The 24,324-nt window shown below is 38.3% G+C and overlaps 1 protein-coding gene across 2 annotated transcripts; it reads left to right on the top strand.

Annotated features, from left to right (window-relative positions):
* The first annotated feature begins 311 nt into the window (after positions 1-311).
* On the top strand, positions 312-22,275 carry LOC121946971 (PHD finger protein 20-like). Of its 2 annotated transcripts, none has more exons than XM_088081603.1 (18): positions 312-404; positions 2,450-2,529; positions 2,666-2,837; positions 3,421-3,505; positions 3,709-3,782; positions 3,912-4,173; positions 4,282-4,365; positions 5,643-5,702; positions 6,536-6,734; positions 6,818-6,927; positions 7,867-7,989; positions 9,494-9,580; positions 9,718-9,863; positions 11,051-11,150; positions 12,099-12,294; positions 12,383-12,587; positions 14,996-15,215; positions 17,345-22,275. In XM_088081603.1, exons 2-18 carry the CDS (start codon positions 2,450-2,452, stop codon positions 17,479-17,481), a joined length of 2,340 nt encoding a protein of 779 aa, XP_087937729.1. In that variant the 5' UTR covers positions 312-404; the 3' UTR covers positions 17,482-22,275. The 2 variants fall into 2 exon arrangements, with proteins under 2 accessions (XP_087937729.1, XP_087937730.1); XM_088081604.1 differs by lacking the exon at positions 312-404 and adding an exon at positions 467-880 and having other exon boundaries at positions 17,345-20,273.
* Positions 22,276-24,324: the final 2,049 nt, after the last annotated feature.

The following is a 24,324-nucleotide window of genomic DNA, read 5'->3' as shown; positions in this document are numbered from 1 at the left end:
GGAGTTTTCTGCACGTTTTTCCTATTTTTGGGATAATTTCCAGTATATTTACTAAAAGGTATATATAGCAACACTTTTGCCCAGAAAACTATTTATATATATTTTTTAATTGTAAAAACACAGACATATAATGCACTTTTATTTTTATTTTATTTTTGTTTGTTTTTAATTTTTATGCTTATTTTCAGGTAATTTTCCTTTAAATCTTTTTATTCTTCTTTTAATTTTTCGCAGATTTTCAGTCGCCTCCTCCCAATGTTTTTGACAGAATTTGAGGTTTTAAAGGGTTAAACCTTAAACAGTCCTCACAGATAAACACAGACCAGCTGAACGCCTCCCGTCGCGCATGCGCTCTGCGGCCGCCACAGTATGAAGAGGAGTGCAGTGCCCAAGTAGCGCGAGAGGTAAACTCGCTTTTATTCTTTAAATTTACACATTTAATGTTCACAATGACACGTGAGCAGCGGAGACAGTTTAATAAAGACGTGTGTCTCCATGACAACTCACCGGAGGACTTTTAAACCCGCTGAGGACAGTTTGTCTCCGCAGACTGAGCGGAGGCTAAGGTTAGCACCGTTAGCTCGTCCGTTCCCAGTCAATGGAGACCAGATCAAATACTGGTTTAACTGGTCGAGCGTAATGAACAACTGCGAACATGTCGTCGTCTATATTCCGGAGCAGGTGGACTTTACGAAGTCGTGATTTTGAAGCATTTTGCGTTTCGTTTTCTTGTCGTTTCTTGCTGCTTTTTTGGAGCTAGCACAGATTAGCATTTAGCTAGCCTCTGTCAAATACCTGAGTGGATCCCGAGGGGGCGGGGCTTGTTCTCTGAGTGACAGCACAAGTGGCCAATGACAGTTCCGAACAGTCGTCTTCGGCGGTATGTGAGCCAATCAGCGTCTTTTGCAGAGGAAGCAGAAACAAATGTCACAAATATGCAATTTAAAAAATAAGAAATGTAATAAAATGTAATAGTTTCTTCACTTGAAGCACGCTGCTTGGGTTTTACAGTTTTATTTGGCACTTATAATTTAACTCCTACTTAAGATTCTAGTTATGATTTGCGAGAAATTAATGAAAGTCAAAAGTTTGGCTGTTATTAAGTCCTTGTTTTGGTTTTTTTGAATGTTGTTGAATACGTTTAACTGATAGACAATGGACCTTCATTATAAAAGTTGTTAAAAATATAGAATAGAATCCATTAGTTAGTTATTTTTTTGTCTTCCAACCTGTTTTATATAACATTATGCCTTTTAATTGCATCTTATCTGCCTATAGATGATCATAATAATAACAATAATGATAAAAACCAGAATAACTGTATTTTTTTAGCACCTTACAGAGTTTACAAAGTGCTTTGACAAACAAGGCAAAGCAGAAGCAAATAACAGAAAGAAATGATTACAAAACAAAAATAACAACCCATACCAATTAGAGAATGCAGTTTGAAAAATGTTAGATGTAAACACAGAGATAATAGTACTAATAAAAGAAAAAACACAGCATGTTATTCTTTTTAACTTTTTAACGTTTTTATCTGCTTAAATGAGGTTAATTCTCTTCTCTTTTTTATTTACTTATTGGGAAATTGTATGTTTGAACTTGCACCCTCATATGTTTTGTTACACATTGCTATTTTATTACCGTTTTTTTTAATGTTCTTAATTTTGGGTTCGTCATTACGGGGCATTTGTGTCTGACATTTATTTTATATATATTAATTATATATATTTTGTAAACCCTTTTGTTTGGGAAGCATTTTGTGCTTAAGCTTGAAAAGTGCTATATGAATAAAGATTATTATTATTGTAATTATTGTCATTGCACAAATGTACAAAGAAATATCAGAACATCTACTCTCAGTAGTAGAGGATTAAAAAAAGGCAATGTAAAAATAAAAAACAGCAAATATTTAAACTGATCAACAGTAATAAATAATCAATTAATTTACTTATATGTCTAGATTTTAAAAATAAATAATTAGATTTAATTGCACTACAAAATAAAAATGCTATAGGGAAAAGAAAGACACATAACAAAAACAAAATCCCTCAGGGTCTGCTAAAAATATAAAATAAAACTGAAATATCTAAATCTAGTAGTTTAGTTTCCCAATTCACAATATTGTTGTTCAAAACAGTGGTCAAGTATATTTTCAAATAGGTATCTGTAAAAGTAGTCCTTTAAGCCAAATCATTTTATGTATATAACATTTTGCCTTTAGTAAATGTAGGTCCAAAGGTGTGTATTGTGTGTATTGAACTGTTTTAAATACTGTTTTATGTATTGGTATGTTTTTCTATTAATGTTAATTGTTATTGTGACATTCATGAATAATCGTCTAATTTCCTGCTAAATTTTGGGGCCAATATGAAATCACAACAATTTGTTGTGAGTTTCAAAGAGTTAATTATAAATTTACTAGAGTTTTTTTCTCTGTTTCTGACAGATGAAGACTCCTCCGGACAGGTCGGGAATCACTTTTGAGGTTGGAGCTCAGCTAGAAGCCCGAGACCGCCAAAAGAACTGGTGTGGACCACACACACACACACACACACACACACACACACACACACACACACACACACACACACACACACTGTGAAATATGAAACCTGTTGACATTTTTAAAGTCTCATCCTGCATGATAACGTCATCCCGTCAGGTACGCAGCCACGATTGAGAAAATCGACTACGACAAAGAGCGGGTCCAGGTCCACTACCGACAGTGGAGCCGTCGACATAATGAGTGGTTTCACTGGAGCTCGCCGTACCTGCGGCCACTGGAGCGAGTCAGCCTGAGGAGGCAGGGCCTGAACCCACCATGTTCACAGCCGGTACGACACCCACTGTGTGTGTGTGTGTGTGTGTGTGTGTGTGTGTGTGTGTGTGTGTGTGTGTGTGTGTGTGTGTGTGCGCGCGTGCGTGCGCGCAAAGGAAAGTAATTTGAGTGCCAGAAAGGAATGAAAAAATATTACAAAAATACTATCAATCAATCATCATTTATTTGTCATTTAGAAATAATTTAAGGTACAGTACAGTGAAATGGGCTCCATCAGGGCGACCTCTGGCTCTCCTGGTCGAGCGTGTGCCTCATATGCTGAGGCCTTTGCAGCGTCACAGGTTCAATTCCCACCTGGGGCCCTTTGGGAGGCTCACCTTTCCATCATGGCTCCATAACACGCCTACGTGGCCTTGGATTAGAAATAATGACGGTTAGTGCGGTGGCTGCAATAGCAAAAAAAGCTACTAATGTTTTGAACATCCATCGCCATGGTTACTGGGATGTTATCACCAGACAAGTTGCACAACATCACTCAGTGGAAACACAGTCAGCTCCACGTTGTGTTTTATCCACATGTCGAAAATATCGCTTTAGTTTTGTGCACATTTATAACGTAAACCCGCTTTGTGTCCCAGATGTTTGTTTCGGGTACGAAGGTCCTGGCGTGTTGGACAGACTGTCGTTTCTACCCGGCTAAAATCCTCAGAGTCAACAAGGACGGTAAGGCCCGACTTCAGCTCTTAACCCCCGATGTTACGTTTCTGCACTTTGAAATGATTAGCTGATTTATCAGTTAGTCAAAACACAGAAACACGACCAACTACTGAGCCTGGTGTGTGTGTGTGTGTGTGTGTGTGTGTGTGTGTGTGTGTGTGTGTGTGTGTGTGTGTGCGCGTGCGTGTGTGTGCGTGTGTGGTTTTCAGACTCCTACACAGTTCGTTTCTATGACGGCGTGGTTCGGACTGTGAAGCCCACTAAGATCAAACCTTTCCAAAAAGTAAGAAATACTGCACTCCCATTGGTCCTCATCTGACTGGCTTCACCAATCACAACTCTGTTTACCTTTAACATTTTGATATTGTGTGTGTGTGTGTGTGTGTGTGTGTGTGTGTGTGTGGTGACACAGAAGTCCAGATCTGAGAAGAGTGCGGTGGGGAGCGAGGGATGGGAGGAAGGGGAGAGTGAGGAGGAGGAGAAGGAGGATGAGGAGGAGGAGGAGGAGGAGGAGGATGGCGGAGAAAGTGAGGAGAAGAGGAAGGGGGAGGAAATGGAGGAGAAGGTGACGTCAGAGGAGAAGGAAGGAGCTGAGGAGGTGGGGGAGGAGGAGAGGAAGAGGAAGGCAGAACCTTCATCCTCCCATCCACCAGCGAAGAAGAAAACAGATGACGGTGAGTGAAATGATCTGTTAGGGCTCGTTCTGTTAATGTAGAGCACATCTGTAAATAAAGCTGTCATCGTCCACGATCGTGATGCTAAATAAATCCCTCCTCTCTCAGGGAGAAACAGCGGAGCTCAGAATCAGCCAATCACAGCCGACGTCACCCAGCCTGCTCCTCCAAACCCCGCCCACATCGACAGAGGTAAACATCAGAGAAGTTCAGACGCTGCTGACTGAAACACGACTCGTCATCAAGTTTTGTCCAGAATGTGAAGCTGATTTTAGCTGCAGCTCGACTGCATCGAGACAATTCAGACGTGATTTGCACATATTTTTTTTTAGCGGCATCCATACGAGTTTAAAATGTTTAACCCTTAGAGACTGTTTGGCTGTTTCATTCTTCACTTTTGATAATTGTGTGTGTTGATGCATGTGTCCTAAATGTAGTCCAGATTGTGTATTTGAGTGTAATCAGTGAATTTGCAGCTCAGCTCCTACAATAAGTCTAAAATACACTGTGGAAACTAAATAGTTACATTCAGACTGTTCAGGTCCAAAAATGCTCCATTGAAACCCATTCAAACTGACATTTTTGATCCCACAGCCATCAGAGCAGAAAAACAGGACTTGTATTATTTCTGGGTGTCATTCTGGCCTTTTGACTCTGAATTTGTCATTTTGACTATTTTCCACCTGATGAGGTCATTTTGACCATATTTGGCTTATGGAGGAAATACATGCTATTTCCACTAGGTGACCTGTCACAATGTAGCTGCTGATCACTGACATATCCCAGACTGTCAGCAGCTACACTCACACACTGACATATCCCAGACTGTCAGCAGCTACACTCACACACTGACATATCCCAGACTGTCAGCAGCTACACTCACACACTGACATATCCCAGACTATTAGCAGCTACACTCACACACTGACATATCCCAGACTGTCGTCATTATGAAAAAAAACCTAACTAACCTACTAACTTAGCATGTAGTTTATTGAAAATAATTCAATGTTTGTATTTTTTTTCATCCAAAAACATACTATCATCATGACAATTATAAAAAAATCTGGCATTTAAAGGCTTAAACTTAAAATTAACGAATATTTGACTTGTATGATAAGGACTGACTTTGGTTGAAAAAAAAAAACTCAGTGAAAGTAGAAAGTAATATTAAAAACAATTAGTTTTTAGTTTTTTTCTCCAAACATTCTTGTAACTTTTTAAAAAAATTTTTGCTATTTTTCAGGACGTGTTAAGTTGCTCATTGTCTTCTCCCCATTTTTCGGAAAAAAAAAAAAAATGAAACGACTTTGCTCATGTTTCAGAGGGTTAATGTCTGGTCTGCAAACTAAAGAGGACTCAACTTTTAGAGTGTAGTTTGTGCTAAAGAAATTATATTTTGCATTAAAATTGCAATAACAGATGTTCTGATAACGGCGCGCCCTCTGTTGTTTTTCGGTCTTTCTCAGACGTCCTGCTGGAGCGTCAGGCTCACCTGCCCACCACACACAAGTTCAGCAGAGAGCCACGTGAGTCCCCTCACACACAAACTGAACACCGTCTGTCTACCACAAATACATGCTATTTTATATGTTATGTATGTTACATGTTATTCCCAGATTTTGATTTCTGTCTGTTTTATATTTAATATTCTCGTTTTTCTAGCGTGATTTTTTTAAAAATACATTTTAAGGAGCACTGTTGTGGGTAGCCTGAGACCTGAGTTTATCGATGTATTTAGTTATTTTTTTCCCAGAGTATTGCATACATTCATGACATTGCCAGTTTTTGTGCTGTTGATTACAGAAAGTTATAATAATTCACCCTTGGCTTGGCACCATTGAAACGGTTTTAAACCAGCATTACATCTATACTCCTGTTTTTGTTATTTGTGAGAAGATATGTGTGTGTGTGTGTGTGTGTGTATCTGTATATGTATATCTATCTATCTATATATCTTTATATATATACATAATATCAAAAAATCCAGATATTAAAGAAAATACTTGAGTAAGTTTAAAAAAAAATACAGAAATTTAAAAAATAATACACACACACACACACACACACACACAGACAGAAAAAAATACAATTTAAAAAAGAGGTTAAAGGAAAGTGCTCTTATTGAACCACAGAAAGGGAGGTAAAGAACAAAATTATATGTAGAATGAAAAAAATAAAAATAAAAAATACAGCATCTTTGTCAGTAGATAATCTAGCAGCTTTTTTAAATATTAATGCAGTCAGATAAACGAGACCTGAGATTTTTAAGGCCAACTACTGCTTTTCTGTAATTATTGTGCACATGACGTTAAATATCCTAAAACTCATACGGTGTCCTCTGCCTCCTCTCCTGCCTCAGTGTACAGGGTGATAAAGAACCAGCCTCCTCCCATCCTCTCCATCGAGCTGGACCACAACCCCTTCAAGTGTCCCGCGGCCGGCTGCACCAAGTCGTTCAGGAAGGCGAGTCTGCTGCACTACCACATCAAGTACTATCACTCGGACCAGCAGCTGGACGAGCGAGGCGGCGAGCGAGGCGGCGAGCAGGAGGCGCAGAGGTGGGTCAGCCGACGGTTCAGATCCCAGAACAGACAGTTAACAGGAGGGACGTTGTGTTTGATGCTGACTGGTGTCGTTCTAGGAGGGTGAGGTCATCGTCTAAGGGGAGCGACGTCATGTCAGACAGCAAGAGCGAGGACCAGAGCGGCAACTGTCACCATGACGACAGAGAGCACAGCATCATGGGAACAGGTAGGACGGCGTCGTACGCACGCACTCACAACACAACCAGGAGACGCACAAACATACGATTAACTGATGATGTCAGATCGCATCGATAACTCACGTTTAAATGTTAAACAGAGCGGGTTAACCCTTTGAAACATGAGCAGGTTTAATTTCTTTCAAAAATGTGAAGAAGGCAGTGAGCAGCAGATGAACCCAAAAATTAGCAAGACATTAGTAAAAAAACAAAAAGTACAAGAAAATAATGACCTAAAAATTAGGCAAATAGATAATTAATAACACATTTTTAAAAAATGCAAATTAAAAAAAAGTTTTAAAAAAAGGAAAATGGAAAAATAAAATAATTCGGTGACATATGCTTTTAAATATGTAATCATTAAACCCATCTATGTAGTTTTAAAACCTGAGCAAATTGGCTTTATTTCATTCGAAAACATGGAAAGAAGGCATTAAGCAGCAGAAGGAGAATTGACCCCAAAATTTACAAGAAATTAGTAAAAAGTACATAAAAAATATGTTAAATTGGAAAAAAAGGAACATTAGAAAGTGTGTAAAAATTATAATATTTCTGAAACATACTTTTAAATATGTAACTATGATACTCATCTATAAAGTTTTGTATTAGTGTTTTAATCTCTAGACATTTTTCCCTTGCTTAAAAAAAAAAAAATCTAAATCTACTTATCTCCTACAGTGTGTTCAACATTTCTTTCGAAGTTGCTCACGGCCTGTTTCCTCATTTTTTGAGAAAAATCGCACCAGTGTGCTCAGGGTTCAATGATTTAAATTCTTCTTTAAGGCGTCTTAAATCAGCACAAGAAAAGTGACGTCGCTCCAGGTTACAAAGGGTTAATATGTGGTTAAATTTAAGGTGTTTCAGATGTGTAACACGAAGAAGTTTGTTTGTCGGTAACGTGACTTTGTTTCTGTCCTGTCTGTGAGCAGAAGTGAAGAAGGAAGGAGAGAGGGAGAACTCAGGAGAGCAGGACCGAAAAGAGAGGAAGAACTTCCTGAGAGTCAAACTAAAGAAGAAGAAAAAGAAGAAGAAGAAGAAGAAAAGTCAATCAGGTGAGAGTCAGTGCACACACTCAACGACTGACATCATGCCATTTACAAAAAAAAATGGTGTAATGTTTAATATGACAAAAAAATCATATTGTGATGATAACAATATTCCTTCTTGTTGACATCATGACGTCATACAGTGAAGCACCGCGACAGCAATCAAAATACAGTAATCCGCTGTTGACTTCACTTGCTCGTCGCGCCACGTCCCTACAAGTTCGACGTCCTGCGTCATGTCCGAGACGAGAGTCAGCTCGCCAACGTAATTAAGGCGAAGCAAAGACTCCACAACAGGCGATATTGAAATAGAAGATGCTCCCTCCAGTTTCAAATCAGAATTGTGGTGGCAGTTGAGCTTTCTTGCGTCAGAAAGTAATAAAGGCGAGAAGATAACAGAAACAATCAGTCTGCAGATGTTGCAGAGGGGGGGTGAAATACACAAATATTACAACTAACATGATGCAGCATGAGAGCCGGCATCATGGTGAGGAACTCCGGTCAGCCCCACCTACTCACGTTACGCCTTAACGACGACTACATGGCCAAAAAAAAAAAAAAAACTACATGGCCAGACCACACTGGCAAGCTGCAGCCCCGTCACCCAAACAAGTACAAGGGCAGAAGTTCGGACCCTGTGCAGGGGAGTTTGCATGTTCTCATTTGGCGCATTTTACGTGATTTACATTCTTCATTTTTTGATACTTTTGGCTTGTCTATGCATATAGCACACAGTTAGTCCAGATTGTGTATTTGAGTGTAATCAGTGAATTTGCAGCTCAGCTCCTACAATAAGTCTAAAATACACTGTGGAAACTAAATAGTTACATTCAGACTGTTCAGGTCCAAAAATGCTCCATTGAAACCCATTCAAACTGACATTTTTGATCCCACAGCCATCAGAGCAGAAAAACAGGACTTGTATTATTTCTGGGTGTCATTCTGGGCTTTTGACTCTGAATTTGTTATTTTGACTATTTTCCACCTGATGAGGTCATTTTGACCATATTTGGCATATGGAGGAAATACATGCTATTTCCACTAGGTGAAAATAACTCTTTTTTTCTCCCTGTTCACTTAAAAACATGGTGGCATCATGACAAAAATCTGCAATTTAAAGGGTTAACTTTCTGAAATATAATGAATAATTAATATTTATTATTAGGACTGATGATTAAAAAATGAACACGATGAAAGCAGAAAATAATATTAATGTATAATATTTGTTTTAAAGCTTGATTCTGAGAGCGCGTTTTGTGCGCAGAGCGATACGAGTGTGTGTGACACTGAAGCGAGTCCTGAGGGTTCGGGTTTTATGCACAAAATAAAACAACAGAAGACAAGGTTCTGCAGGTGAGATTAAGAAACCCCAGGGGCTTGTAAGGAGTCTCACCTTAATAAGGATAATAAACAGAAACAGAATTTGTTTAAAGAAAGTTTCAGAGTATTCAGATAATGCATATCTGTTGGTGTGAGAGCTTATATTGACCTGTTTCTTTCCTCTGGTCAGGACTCGGCAGCAGTGACGATGAGAACACAGACCGACCTCCCATCACTCTGAAGCTGTCCGCCGGACAACAAAACACACACCCACAAGGTGCAAACACTCACACACACACTTCGCAAAACCTGCAGTCGTTCTTATTTGTGTGAAAATTTTAGATTTTAACTTTTGGGTGGAGAGAAGTGAGCCACCGGCGGCTCGTCTCTAACCTCAGCGCCGCTTCCTTTCAGCTGACGACGACGGCAGCGACTGGTCGACGCTGACAGCAGAGAGCGGGGAGGACACGCCCTCTTGGCCTGTTGCTATGGAGACGGAGGAGTGTGAGGTGGTGAGGTGTGTGTGCGAAGTGGACGAGGAGAACGACTTCATGATCCAGGTAACACACACACTCACACACACACACACACATTCATACTGGCGCAGGCAGAAATACTTTTATAACTGCAGGTTTTCCATCATTAAAGGTGAGATTTAAGTCTTAACACAAACCACACGTGGAAAAATACACACTCAGTATGTTTACATGATGTTAGAAAAAGTGGAATTATTGTGTTAGTCCGTCTAAAACTGGACTTATGGATACATGGAAACATGTCAGTCTGACTGAAATCAGACTAAATGGGATTTCTTTAAATCAGACCAACACTCCCAGGTAACTCCATGGAGGTTGGACTTTAACTGGACTGCTCATTGTCTCGCCGGCCTCCCTCAGTGATTAGAGATAGGGACTGTTTGTTATTTATGAGGGGTAAGAGGTGCTGAAAAAAGGGTCAGGTATTTTTTTAAGAAGGAAGCACTGAGGAGGGACTTGTTTTTAATTGTGGCTTAGGTGAGGGACAAACAACTTTAAAAGGTAGTATTTTATATTTGTTTTAAGTTAAATAGTCACATCCCGGCCACCCCCCCTCCTCTGATAAATAAAGTACAGTCGCACAACACCGGCATGGAAGCTAAGAGACGTCCTGCTGTGAACGGGGCTGCAGCAAAACATACTTTAGCCACCTAAAAATATCAGTATCTGTGTAGGTGTTGATATTTGAATGTTGTCTCCTCTCTGGCTTTCACAGCAGCTGATGGAGGCAGCGGTAGAGCAGCAGCGGTAGAGCAGCAGCGGTAGAGCAGCAGCGGTAGAGCAGCAGCTTGGCCGCTCTGTGGAGTAAAATGACTGTGTGGTGTTTTTTTAAATACAGGCTTCAAATCCCTGTCCACTGACATCTTCTCTTCCTGCAGTTTGAGGTCGCACTGCATTAACACTGGTGCCGACACTGATGTGATTTTTGGGAATCAGACAGATGTGACTGATTTCTTTGTCGGTGTTGTTATAAACTGCACTGGCCTCACGTCACATCACATATAACACATTTTACTGAGTTACATACATATATACATTATCTAGGAGACATATTAAACGCCGTAATCGAGCTGAAACTGAAGCTCGGCTAAACTGTGCATGTAAACATACTGACTGCAGTAGTTGCCTGTGGCTTTGATTATTCCTGCTGTCCGTACGAGTTGATCTCTTAACACAGATTAAAGTGATTTTCTGTCTCGTCTGTCTGTTAGTGTGAGTCGTGTCTGTGTTGGCAGCATGGCACCTGTATGGGCTTATATGAGGACAACGTCCCTCACAACTACACCTGCTACTACTGCAGACACACCGCAGGTAGGAGCTCTTACGCCCGCAGCTTTGATTTATTTTATTGTGTTCTATTTTATTATTTTATTGTATATTGTAATGCAGATTAAACTTTTGGTAGCCCACTAGAATATTAAAATCAGTTGCCTTTTCAGTCCATGAGATAAATTTTGCTTTGATAAAAATTATTGAAGTGAGACGAACAGACTGAAAATGTTCTCATCTTAGTAGATAAATATGATTCTAGCAAAGATTTGTGTTAAAAATTTGTAGTTAAAAAAGGTAATAAATCCAATATATCGCAATACATCGTATCGCAATTCTCAGCACATCCCAAAATGGTAAAATCTCAAAGATTATTTTGTTTTTTGACTTAAGTATCATGATGATATTGAATTGTGAAGCCCCTGATAAATCCCTGATTTACTGCAGCCTTTCATGTCGTCCATCTTTATATGCAGACAGACTTAATGTCTGGTCTGCAAACTAAAGAAGTTTCAGTTTTTCAAATGCAGTTTCTGAGAAACAAATAATATTTTGGTACCACTGGATTCCTCGGGTCTTCTAGTTTCATGTAATAGTAGCATCATTACTCTAGTTTAAAACTCAGCCCATTACAACCTTTCAGAGACAGGAATGTCAGCCAGCAATTAAAAATAATAGATAATCAAATAAATACATTTAGATAATAATAAATTAAATTAAATGGAACATTTCCAGAACACAACATACAATTTTAGCACTTTTAAAAGGCTATTTTCATGTTTGTTTTTATTCTGTACTTTAAAGTAAATAATAATTTGAAGGTAATTTTCTTTTGCAATTTTCTTGCTAAGTTTTGTGTTATTTCTTGTAAAGTTGCTCATTGCCTTCTTACCATGTTTTCAAACGAAATACAGCCAATTTTGCTAATTTTTCATGTGTGTGTTTTTGTGTGTGTGTGTGCCTGCATGCGTCTTGTTTTCTCGTGTTCAGGTTGGAGGCGGGCTCAGCGTTTCCTCTCAGAACCTGATTGGCTGATATCCGGTCACATGTTCGGCCTGTCGTGCGTGAAGGAGAACTACTCGGAGATCAACGCCTCCAAGATCTCACACACCAGCAGCCTGCTGGCGCACACACACGGCCTCAACCAGGTCCTCAGCGGTCTGCAGCTCAAGTTCAGCCTGTTGCAGTGAGTGCGGTGACGTCACGTGACTCGCTTTGTGTGATTGCGTCCACGCAGACGCACGTTTAGTCTGATTGTCCGTCTCTCCGCACAGCTCTCCGTCCCACCCCGATCTGAAGCTTTGGAGGTTGCCATGGATACGAGAGGAGGGGCAGAGATTGACATCGAGCCCGAGAGGAGAGATGCCCGTCTGCTACGTCAGCAGCGAGCACTGCTACCAGAAGCCAGGAGCATCATGGGAAAAAGCAGAGGAAAGACAGACGGCTGCCGTGAAGCTGGAGCAGGACAGCGAGCAGAAGGTAAAAATGATAAAGTTAAGTTCTTTATACTTTGATTATTAAGTTTCTCCTCTTTTTATCTTTTTGTCCTGTTGCACTTCTCAGACCTGTCCACATCTTTATTTATTGATTTTTATCACTTAAATCTTTATTAACACAAATTTATGTGACACTGACATGTCAGATACGACAGAATAACAAACCTAACTAACATGACACATTTATGGTAATTTATTGAATATTTCAAACACTTGAAGTCAAAGCACATTTAAATGAAAATGTTTTATGAAAAAGGTCAATTTTTTTTTGGTTCCCTAAAAAATAGAAAATAAATAACTTGCATTTCTTTTCATGACTGCAGGACTCTGACTTGAACCTCTGCTGTGTCTTATTGATCATTTTATTTGGGGAAAAAAGTTATGAGTAGCTGCAAACAACCTGCCAACATTACCAGTTAGAGGAAGGTTGAAAATAAGGCAATGTGCTTGTGGCCCCGGGCCCCCAAATCACTACATCTGAGGAGAGCTCAGCGTGTCTGAGACACGGAGCGATGTGTCCTGCTGTTTCTAAATAATTCAAAGTCTGACTAAACCTAAAACTAAAACAAAGTCTGTAGAAGTCTGTAGAAGTCGCTTTCCACTGCTGAATATTTGGCTGTTTGTTCATTCACACACTTTGGTCTTGTGTAGAGTCCCAATTTCCAATTTTTTGTCACCTACACCTGAGCACCAGAGCGACTTGCAAATCTTAGTAATATTTGAACTGGAGAGCTTTTCATTTGTTGCCCGCTTACAGTGATTAAAATCCTCTCAGTTAAAGGCGCCGCGGTATCTGTTAAACTGTCTTTTAACACTAAGATCCAACTGTTGACCGCAAGCTTTAAGTTCACAAAACAGATCAACACTTCCTGCCTGAGACATGCCACTTCCTTTAAAATAAAAGCACCATGGGTCCTGCGTTAATTTGATTATAACAATACTTTTTAAATTGTCATTATAAAAGGACTTAATTTAACTTTCTTATAAACATATTTTATTGAATTTTATTATAACAGTGGTGTATTCAGCTTTATTATATGACAGTAGCTGCTTCATTTAACTTTATTGTAACTGGAGATTATTCAATAATTTTAGTATTTTAGTCATTAGTATCAGTTTGAGATATTTAATAATATCTATATATATATATATATCATGTATCGCGATCTAGCCTTAAAGTATCACAATATTATTTTAAAGCCATGTCACCAAGCCGTGCTTGAATGAAAGAGATTTTCAGCGAACTAATGCTGTAAATTGTACTAGGAATTATTTTTTTTTAAATATTAAACTCAGCACAGAAGTAGAATTAAAACTGTCCTAACTAAATGTTGTTTCTAGAGCATCAGTCGTATCTGTCAGTCTCTCTGTCCTTTCTCTGCTGCTGGTGAAACCACTGTGTGCAGGTAATGTTACTGCTGCTGAATTTGGCAAATTAAACTGAACAGTTGCATATAAACAGGAGCAGCGGAGCAGAATCAGCTGCTGACCAGAGCGGAGAAATGTGTGCCAGGTGTGAACGGACAGGTGACTGTAGACGGGCGGTTACCTTACAGCTGACGTATCTCTGTGTTTCTGCCTCCAGTGTGAATGTTACAGTTTGTGTCAGCCGCAGGTGACACAAGGGACGTATGCATGCAGGTCGATGACTGTGATGTTAAAAAAAAACAAAAAAAAACAAAGCTTGTCTCAGAGACCTTTATCAGAAGCAGCAGCTCGTATTCGCAGGATCCTGCTGTTGCTATGAGACCACCGAAAACCAGTTTGAGGCTCATTCTCGTAAATGTGGAACTATTTTTACCTGCTGGTGCTCGGTGAGTGTGAGGGCTGTGTTGAGAGCTTCATCATACAAAACATCAACTCTTTCTGCTGCACATGTTTTTTAGCTCAACCAACAGGAATTTTCTGCATTCAAAACCCCACTTTCCTTATTTTATTTTATTGTGTTTTTCTTCTTTTTCTTTTTGACTTTTACAACCACAGCTTCACAAAATGTTTCTCTCCAATGGACAATAAAGTCTTGTCTTGTCTGTGTAATGCAGATTTAGTACAGTTTACAGGATAATTGCATTTATTTTCTGTCCTCTAATTTTCTTTTTTTTTTAAAGCAAATATATATATATATATATATATATATATATATATATATATATATATATATATATATATATATATATATATATATATATATATATATATATATATATATATATATATATATATATATATATATATATATATATATATATATATATATATGCTTACTTACTTACACATATACATGTGTACACTTAAGCATTATATACTTGTGCATTTCTGTCCATCCCCAGCTCTGTAGGTAAACATCTATACACGCAGAATAAAACAGGGACTCTGGTTCTGTTTTTGCAGGAAATAAAGACTGAAGATGTCGACAATAAACCGTCTGTCACAGATCAAAACGCCGTGACACACATGGACACAATCGGCATCAAGAGAGAGAACCACACTCACACGGCGGAGCTTTGTCTGGCGTCCGAGGCCGAGTGTCAGCTGAACCTGCTGGAGCACGTCGAGTCTCTGCACCACCAGATCAGCGCCAGGATGGACCTGATAGAGCGGGAGCTGGACGGTAACACACATTTATTAACACGAGAAAACCGGTTTGAAGAAAACACACCACAGGCAGGGAAACTGGCTGAAAATACAACACTGACATCTTCTCTCCCTGCAGTTTCAGGTCGCACTGCATTAACAGCGGTGCCGACACTGATCTGATCTTTGGGAATCAGCCAGATGTGACTGATTTCTTTGTCAGTGTTGTTATAAACTGCACTGGCCTCATGTCACATCACATATAACACATTTCACTGAGTTACATACATACATTATCCACACATGTATCTAGACTGGGTTAGTACGGTCATGAAAAGCCTGGAAAAGTCATGGAATTTGCAAATAGCCATTCCTAGGCCTGGAAAAGGTGTGGAAATGTGTCTCACAATCCTGTAAAATAGCAAATGATGTATCTAAGGACTGGTGGAAATTTGAAAATGTGACGGATGTTTTTACAGTTTCTGACTGTGATAAATGGTTTGAAGCAGGGTTGCAAATTGTAAGCACTTTACTTGATATATTGATCGGTAATATTAATGATTGGTTAATTGTTATTTGAAAAAAAAAAACATAAAAACATTTCAGACAAACCAAATACATTTTATCTTCAGTTGAAGCTCAGCATTTTCTAGCCTATCGAATATTCAATTAAATTTTACATGCTCGATTAAATTCTTACGACCAATGAATCGATCATCGATTAATTGTTATCATCCCTTGTTTAAAGATGTTTTCTTTAAAAATCACCAAAAGAAATTTAAGAAAAAAATTGCCAACCTTTTTTTTTGTAAAAATTCCCAGAAATGTATAAATGGAAAAAAAAAGTTGACCATTTTTTTCTTTAAAAATCACCCCAAAAAATTTTAAATGGCCAAATTCTTTTAAAGAAAATGCACCTGTTTTAGGAAAAAATAGCAGTAAAATAATTACAAAGTACAACCATTGAAAATTGTATGCCTATCCCATAAAGCCAAAATTATAATAGCCAAAATAGCCACATGAACCAGGGGTGGACGAATTGTGAATTTGGGGGAAAAAGAGCACTGACCTGATATTCACTTTTAGCTCAATTTTTTATTTCTTCACTAACTTCAAAAGGAGATTTCTGTCTCTTCAGCTGCCAAATGCTCTGCAGTGTTCACCAGCTGGTGTGTAACTGTGTGTGTGTGTGTGTGTGTGTGTGTGTGTGTCTGCTGTTTGCTGCTGAGCATCGAGAGCACAGCGGCTTTTTCACAGCTTTATCACAGCTGATAACAGCTGCTGCTGGAATCACAACAGTGACGCTGCAGGCAGTCAAAACAAACAAAAATCATCTAAAATAGATCTGAAAGCTGTGTTGGGGCTCTCGTGATTAATTACTACAAGCAACACATCAGTCATGTACTGTATTTAAACCTTTGGACGCTGATCAGAGTGGGTTAATCTCTTTCAAAAATGTAAAAAAAAGGCAAAGAGCAACTTGGCAAAGATGTCCTGCAAATTGCACAGAATTAGTAGATTCAGAAAATTGGAAAAATCAGGGAAGACTGTCCAGAGAACTACGTATATATCATAGTTATATATTTTAAATTATTTTACAGAATTGTTAGAATTTTGAAACACTTTTTTATGCCTAGCCATGTTTTTTTTAGTTTGTATTTTTTGCTATTGTTTTATTTTGTTGTTTTACTTTCCTATTTGTGTGTTGTTTGTTTGTTTTTGCAAATTTCTGCACTTTTTAATTTTTTTCTAATTGAATATCTATTTATTTATTTAACTAATTTTTAGGTAATTTTTTCCTGTACTTTTTCCTAATTTCTTGCTTATTTTTGGGTCATTTCTTTTTTAGTCGCTTGTTGCCGCTTTCCAATGTTTTTGAAAGCAATCAAGTTTGCCCAGGTTTCAAAGGGTTAATTGATAATACCTTTGACTTGAAGGTTTTCCTATAGCTATTTCCACATAAAGGCTTTTTTTATAGCAGCCATGCACACAGATTTTAAATAAAAATAGAAACTAATCACATCTGTGCTCTGTATCAGCTGATGCTTCATTTAGGAATCAAAGTATAAGAGGAATCTCAGCTGTTATGACTGATGACAATCATAGACAAAACTTAATTAAGTTACAATCCAATGCTTTGTAATCACATTTTGTTTCTCTCTTTAGTATTGGAGTCCTGGTTGGACCACTCGGGCGAGCTCGAGCCTCCGGACCCTTTGTCCCGCCTCCCGCAGCTCAAACAGCGAATCAGGCGGCTGCTGCGTGACCTGTGCACTGTGAGACACCTGTCGGTCTGGCGCTGACACTTCTCACTCCCTAAACTCTGACCCTTGACCTTTGACCCTGCAGGTCTCTGCGAGTCAGTAGGAGCAGACTGACTGACGGCACATGACTAGACAGACTTGTAGAGAACGAGTCGTAGAGCGAGTCGACACTCTTTAAGTGTGTGGTTCCCACACAGTCGCAGGACGGCGCCCCCTCTGGTGGAGAAAAGCTGGCGCATTAAATGGACGGTGATGTGTTTTTTTTATGAAGTGACTTAGCAGGTGATTTTTTGTGTTAAATTTCACAAAGGTACCAGAACATTTCCCAAACCGCCCTCAGCTGGACTGCACATGTCCAACCACAGATCGACTACAGGTTTGATTATTGACTGATCGATCAGTTGCTTTCATCCACTTTGTCGTGACACAACGGCTTTTGTCTGTTTGGATAACTTATCCCGAACTAAACTGAACTGCATGTTGTCATTTGCGTCAGACAGAATTAACAGTTTAGATGAAATTCACAGCTAAAAATTTTGTTTTTTACAGAAAAATCTGTAAATCAATTTCATTAACAATTGGTGGTTTGGTTGAAAAAAAAATTGATAACAGCGAAGCCTGTCAAAATATCCTAAAGCCTAAGTGACTTAATCAAATGTCTTGTTTTGTTGAAAAGTTCAACTAACTCGCCAACACAATTTATCAAGTAAATGGAATAATAATAGATTTTACCTACAACTTTTCACAGAAATAGAAGACAGTAGAAACATGCAAGCGATATAAACAAAGGCAATAAAAGTCTTTGACCTATAAAGTAAATAACATAGGACCCACAGCGGCGCCCTGAGGTACACCGCAGGAAACAGCAGCAGCATCAGACCCGTGGGGACCGAGCGACACGGAGAAAACAACTGCAAATTAATTCAGCTGATAAAACATAAACCAACATGAAAAACAAAAAATAGATTATCAGATAAAACACAACTAGAAATAAGTTTGTTCAGTTACTGTAATAAAACTTGTATTCATTTGTCACATTTTCATTGCTTAGTTTTTTAATTACTCAAAAAACAAGATAACTAAAACATGATAGCCAAGCGCTCATGCCTGGTTGTGAGCCTGACATTTAAAAAGTTAGTGTTGAGCTCTGTTACCGTCGCAGCTCTGGACGTTATTTATTTTAAAGATAGCAGCCGTCCAAGCTGACAGACTGCCGCTGCGTGACGACATCAACACGTACCAGCCTATAAAGACACCAGAGGGATTTGAATAGTTTTATTTAAGAATATGTTTCTCAAAGCAGAGATTTTGTAGTTGTACTGTTTTCATTTATAAGTAAAAATGAAAGAAAGAATAAAAAAACATTTCAAGGTTAAAATTCGTACGTGCACCTCAGTGAAATACATAAAAATGGTGACCACGAACACGCCGGCTGTCTAACAAGAGTCCGTCACAAAATCTCTCTGAGCTTCTCTCTGTCTTCGGTGCTCAGATTTTTACTCTGCCGGGGCATTTTGTTTATTTGATTTATTAAAACGTTAATAAAAAGGAAACAAAAGATCTCAGAAGTAACTTTTTGAGAACTCATGTCACGCTAGGCAGGTTTCCACTACAGATTTGGGCAAAACTTGAGCAATATTTTCGAAATGTCGATAAAACACAATTGATAGATGACTGCGTTTCCATTGGGTGATGTTTTGCGACTTCTCCTCTGGCGATCACTTTTAAAAAAGCATGATAGAACTTCAAAACATTAGCAGGTTTAAAACTTATTTGGGATAAATGGGATTTTTTTCAAATTTGACTTGTTTCCATATGGCATATTTTTTGTTCGCAATTTCGTTTTGCACAGTCTGAAGGTTAATGGAAACTGGCCTAATAAGTTCTTACATTTAATTTAAAGAGATGTTTTTGTACCAGAGACTCCTGTCTCATTACTACATAAATAAACCATCTGTTATACATATTCAGGCCACAGTGTCTGAGCAAAACGATGATCAATCAATTTCCTAATAATAGTATTAGTTGCGAATACTAAACAGTTTTTTGCTGTTGTCAGTGTACTGCTAAAATCTAACACATTTCTTGTTACATTAATAATAGAAAATTATTCCTAACTTTGTTTTATTGAACAAATTGAACATTGAATTACACCAAAAAGGAATGTGATAGTCACATTTTAAAGTGCAGTTTCCTAATGATACTCAAAATATTGCGCAAGTCGACGTCGTAATGGCGATAAAATAAAACGATAATGTTGCAGCCCTGGTTCGTACACAGACAGAGACGGTTCAGAGAGGCCACGCTCACAAACTGTTCAGTCAAACTAACCAGCAAAACCTTCTGTTGTGACACATTTAACATGTAAATATATCAAAGTGAATGTTTTATACACTTGTATAAGAAGCTAACTGTATAAAGCTGTAGATTTATTTTCATAGAGAGATTGGTTATGGATCGGGTTGGTTAACTCTGATGTGTTTTAGGATCCTGACAGTGTTTGGCAGACGAGCGCAGAGCTTCTGTTGCTTTTCTTCAATTGTTGTGAAACTTTGTTTGATTTCCAGTTGAGTTCACGGTAGCTTCAGACGGTGCGTTCAGGCGGTCCTCGACAACTCTGACAAATGTGAGCCCCCCCGACGCTGGCTACCACAGTGGAGTTTATATAATACACTCAGCTAAAGAAACATCGTTTTCTGAGCTGACGAGGACGAGCCTGAAGGCAACACAAGTTCACGTCAAGCTACAACTCAAAAGTCAATGTTTTATTTTTGTTTAAAGCATGAAGAAAAAAGCTTTCTGAGGAATTTTGATTAAAATGGTTAAATTCCCGTCTGTGGATTATGTGTCACATTCAGCACCACAAACATCCGGCGCAGAAGCCCACCCCACTCAGAACGTCCTGACAAAAAAAAGGATTTTATTTTTTTTATGTTGTCTGTAGATTTTTATGCTTGTTTTTCAGGTAATCCATCTGTCCGTCTCATTTCCCTGAAAGCAATATCTCAAGAACACGTCGAGGGAATTTCGTCAAATTTGGCACAAACGTCTACTTGGACTCACCGATGAGGTGATTAGAATTTGTTGTCAGATGGTCAAAGATCAAGTTTACTGTATCCTTGCATCTGTCTCATTCTTGTTAACATGATATCTCAAGAAGGCCTTCGGTGAATTTCCTCAAATTTGGCACAAACGTCCAAGAGGACTCAAGAGTGAACCGATTCAACTTAAGTGGTCAAAGGTCAAAGTCACTGTGACCTCTTTTGCCTCATTTTATTGAACGCAATATCTCCAAAATACCTTGAGGGAATTTCTTCAAATTTGACACAAATGTCAACTTGGACTTGAGGATGAACAGATAAGAATATGGTGTCTGAAGGTCAAAAGTCAAGGTCAGTGTGACCTCACAAATTTTTATTTATTTATTTATTTATTTTTTGGCTGTGACTCAAAAATTTATAATAGAGAACTAACTAATTCTTTTTTTGATTATCATAGACTGATATGTCAATGATTAGCAGCAGCATTGAGTATGACTGTGCACCGAGTGGAAATACCAAGTATTTCTCTTTTTGACCTTAACAGTCTGAATGTAACTGTTTAGTTTCCACAGTGTATTTTAGACTTATTGAAAGAGCTGAGCTGGAAATTCACATATCAAACTAAAATACACAATGTTGCCAAAATGTATGCCATATGCATAAACACAGCCAAAATTATTTAAAAAATAAGGAATGAATAGTGCGTAAAATGCACCACAAACAGTCCCTAAGGGTTAAACAAAAGCAGGTCACTGTGGGGAACATGAATGTCCATCAAAGGTCAGGACAACCCATCGAATCTCTGTTGACTAATGTGAGTCTGATGGACCGACAAACACGTCAGCCCTGCAGCCACAGAGCTGACACGACTAACAGAGCTGTAAAATCCATATCCAGGCTGCGCGCGCACACACACACACACACACACACACACACACACACACACACACACACACACACACACACAGACTATGGCATAAGGGTGTGTCCTGGTGGTCTGTGAACAAACAGCGAGACCATCTGGCTCGCTGGATCTGCACATAACAACACAAGCGCTGTATTTACAGTAAAGAACTGAACGTTAACGTGTCCACCGAAGGAAAACGTCACACAAGCCTCCTGTGAGGCTCCGCAGTGTGTGAAGGTCTGAGGATTCAGCAGCTTACACAGCGAAAAACATATAATGTATAAATACAATATCTCCCATACCAAACAGAAACCTGAACCAAAATGTAGAATTCTTGCCAAATCACCAACTGAATTCTCACGAACTCATGAACTCATCATGACATAGATAAACAAAAAAACTGTAACTGTAAGAAAACTCCTCATCCATCCAACTGTAGAGGGTCCTGATCCGCTCAGCACTGATTGATTTATTTTTCAAAATGATTTTTTATTCATGCATTTATGTTTTGGACTTTTCTTTGTTTTACAGAGGAGAAAATGAAAAAATAACATTTTAAATAATTGGTTGTGAATCAATAATGTGTTTTGTCTTGTATGAATCACTGCCAAAAAAAGTAGGTTTGTCTCTCAATACTTTGACTTCTCTAGAGACTTATCTTAAGTCAAGATGATAACGATGAGTTGTTTTTGTTTGTTTGTTTTTCATCATTTGATTCAAAATCAAGACACTGATAAGAACTTCAGATTAGGCTTTATCTTGTTAATATGGATTTTACAACTGTTTTGAAATGCAAAATTATGGAATTTCAAAAATGCCATTGACTGTGATGGACTACAGGAATTCAGTGATGAAACAAACATTAAAAAATTATATATATATATATATTTCCTTCTGAAGACTGAATCTTTAAAAACAAGATCTGGTTACTTTTTGCCTGCTTTAACAAAGAAAGCAGTGCATTTGTTTTGGGGACAATCTTCCTATCCTGTCTTTTAAAAATTGTTTGACTGTAGTTGCAAACGACAGGGAAGTTAAGAATCAAACTGCTTGAGTTCAAATGTTTCATGATCCGTTTTGCATATTCATGATCATCTGTGAACATGTAGGCCCTACAGGGCTGCACCGCCCGCTGTCACACCGCCACGCATTAATATTCTACATGTTTACTGAATCAGACACATGAAGCTCGAGTCCGAAAACAAGAGCTGAGGCTAATGTTGAATCAAAGGAATCATTATTGTGATCGTGATATGAAGTCATGTGTTTGTTAGTATTTGTGGGGGTTTATAATGCTGTGGAGAGACGGAGAAACTCGAGGTAAAGTGCAGATCTGTGCGCGGTGTGTCTGGGGGCGTGTGGAGGGGAACAGCACTGGAAGAGTTAAATCTCACTCAGCTGTCCCTTCATGTGTGTGCAGAAAGTAACTACACACATACGAGGTGTTTTGAAGCTATTCTGATATTCTGAAATTTAGATATTTGTTGAATAGATTTGATTGCATTTACAGAAAAAAAGAAGACATTTTAACCCTTAGGGACTGTTTATATATATATATATATATATATTCTGGAAGCTTTTCACTTTTTTTTTTTTTTTTTAAGATAATTTCTCTTTTTATAAAAAAAAATGTTCTTGTAATTTTCTCATCATCTTTTATTAATTTCTTGCAATTTGTAGGACTTTTTTTTGTTTTTGCCGAGTTGGTCATCGCCTTTTTCCCCATGTTTTTGGAAAAAAACAACAAAAAAGCACATTTTTCAAGTTTCAAAAGGTGAAATAAAAAGTAACAGTCTGAATGCAGCACAAAAAAAATCTGATATGCAGGTTTCAAAGGGTTAAACATAGTTTTTCCTGTTTGCTGCTGCCGAACTGTTTATAAAGCAGAAGTGTGTTTCTCTTACAGTCTGCTGGTGACTCAAACTGGAAGATATTCAGCAGTTAAACTCTAAGAGGACACAGGTGATGAAAACTGATTTAAAAATGACCGTTTGTGTCTAATACTGAATCTGTGCTTTAATCTGAGTTCACCAAACACTCACTTGTTTTTAATTTGACACTCTGCCAGGATTGTTGACTATTTTTTTCTTTTCTCTTTCTGCCAGAAAAACTAGAATCCAACCCAAAAAAATCCATCTGGCTTCATCACGAGTTAACTTTGCATCACTCCTACATTCATGTGGAAAGTGCAGCCCCAGACTCTGAGCAGAGAGGAGCCGCAGAGGTGAGTTCAGTCACACACACACACACACACACACACACACACACACACACACACACACAGAGAAAATGAGACTGAATGATTTCTGTTTGTGTCTGTTTTATGATCTGAACATGGCTGGATCTGATCATCTGTGCTCCAGGTATACACACGGCAGCCAGCGTCATGCAGTCAAACACCTCACCTTTAACAGCACCAACGTACGAACAGTTATTTGCATAACTATGTTTGCATAACACTTTAATAAACTGTTTTTAAACTTTCCACTTAAGCCACAGCGTGCAGACCACACAATCTAATTTCCCTAAACAACCACATGCAAATCTCTGCTTAATGCACTTAATGATTCTCTCCCTGAGCTCAAACCGCAGCACATCAGTTAAAACTAAAACCACATTAAGCAGCATCTCAAGCACATTTCAGTTTGTAAAAAGGAGGAAAAACTCTGAAAGGAAGTTTGAGGAGAAAATAAGCACAAATTTAAAGAGCCCGTACAATATGTGAATATTTCAATTTGAGGTAATTTTATATTTCTGCTCCACCACATCTCAGAGTTATTATATTGTACATAAACAGGGCTGTTTTTCTGACTATATATATATATATATATATATATATATATATATATATATATATGTATGTGTGTGTGTATTGGTTTGATTTCTCTTAAAAACAAGGGGAGACGGAAAGAAGCAGCTTTAAAGCTCATGGCC

This window comes from Plectropomus leopardus, chromosome 9, assembly GCF_026936395.1.
Source record: "Plectropomus leopardus strain MGB_pleo_1.0 chromosome 9, ASM2693639v1, whole genome shotgun sequence".
Taxonomy (NCBI): Eukaryota; Metazoa; Chordata; class Actinopteri; order Perciformes; family Serranidae; genus Plectropomus; species Plectropomus leopardus.
Note: the sequence above shows the minus strand (reverse complement) of the source record. Positions and strands in the feature narration are given on the sequence as shown.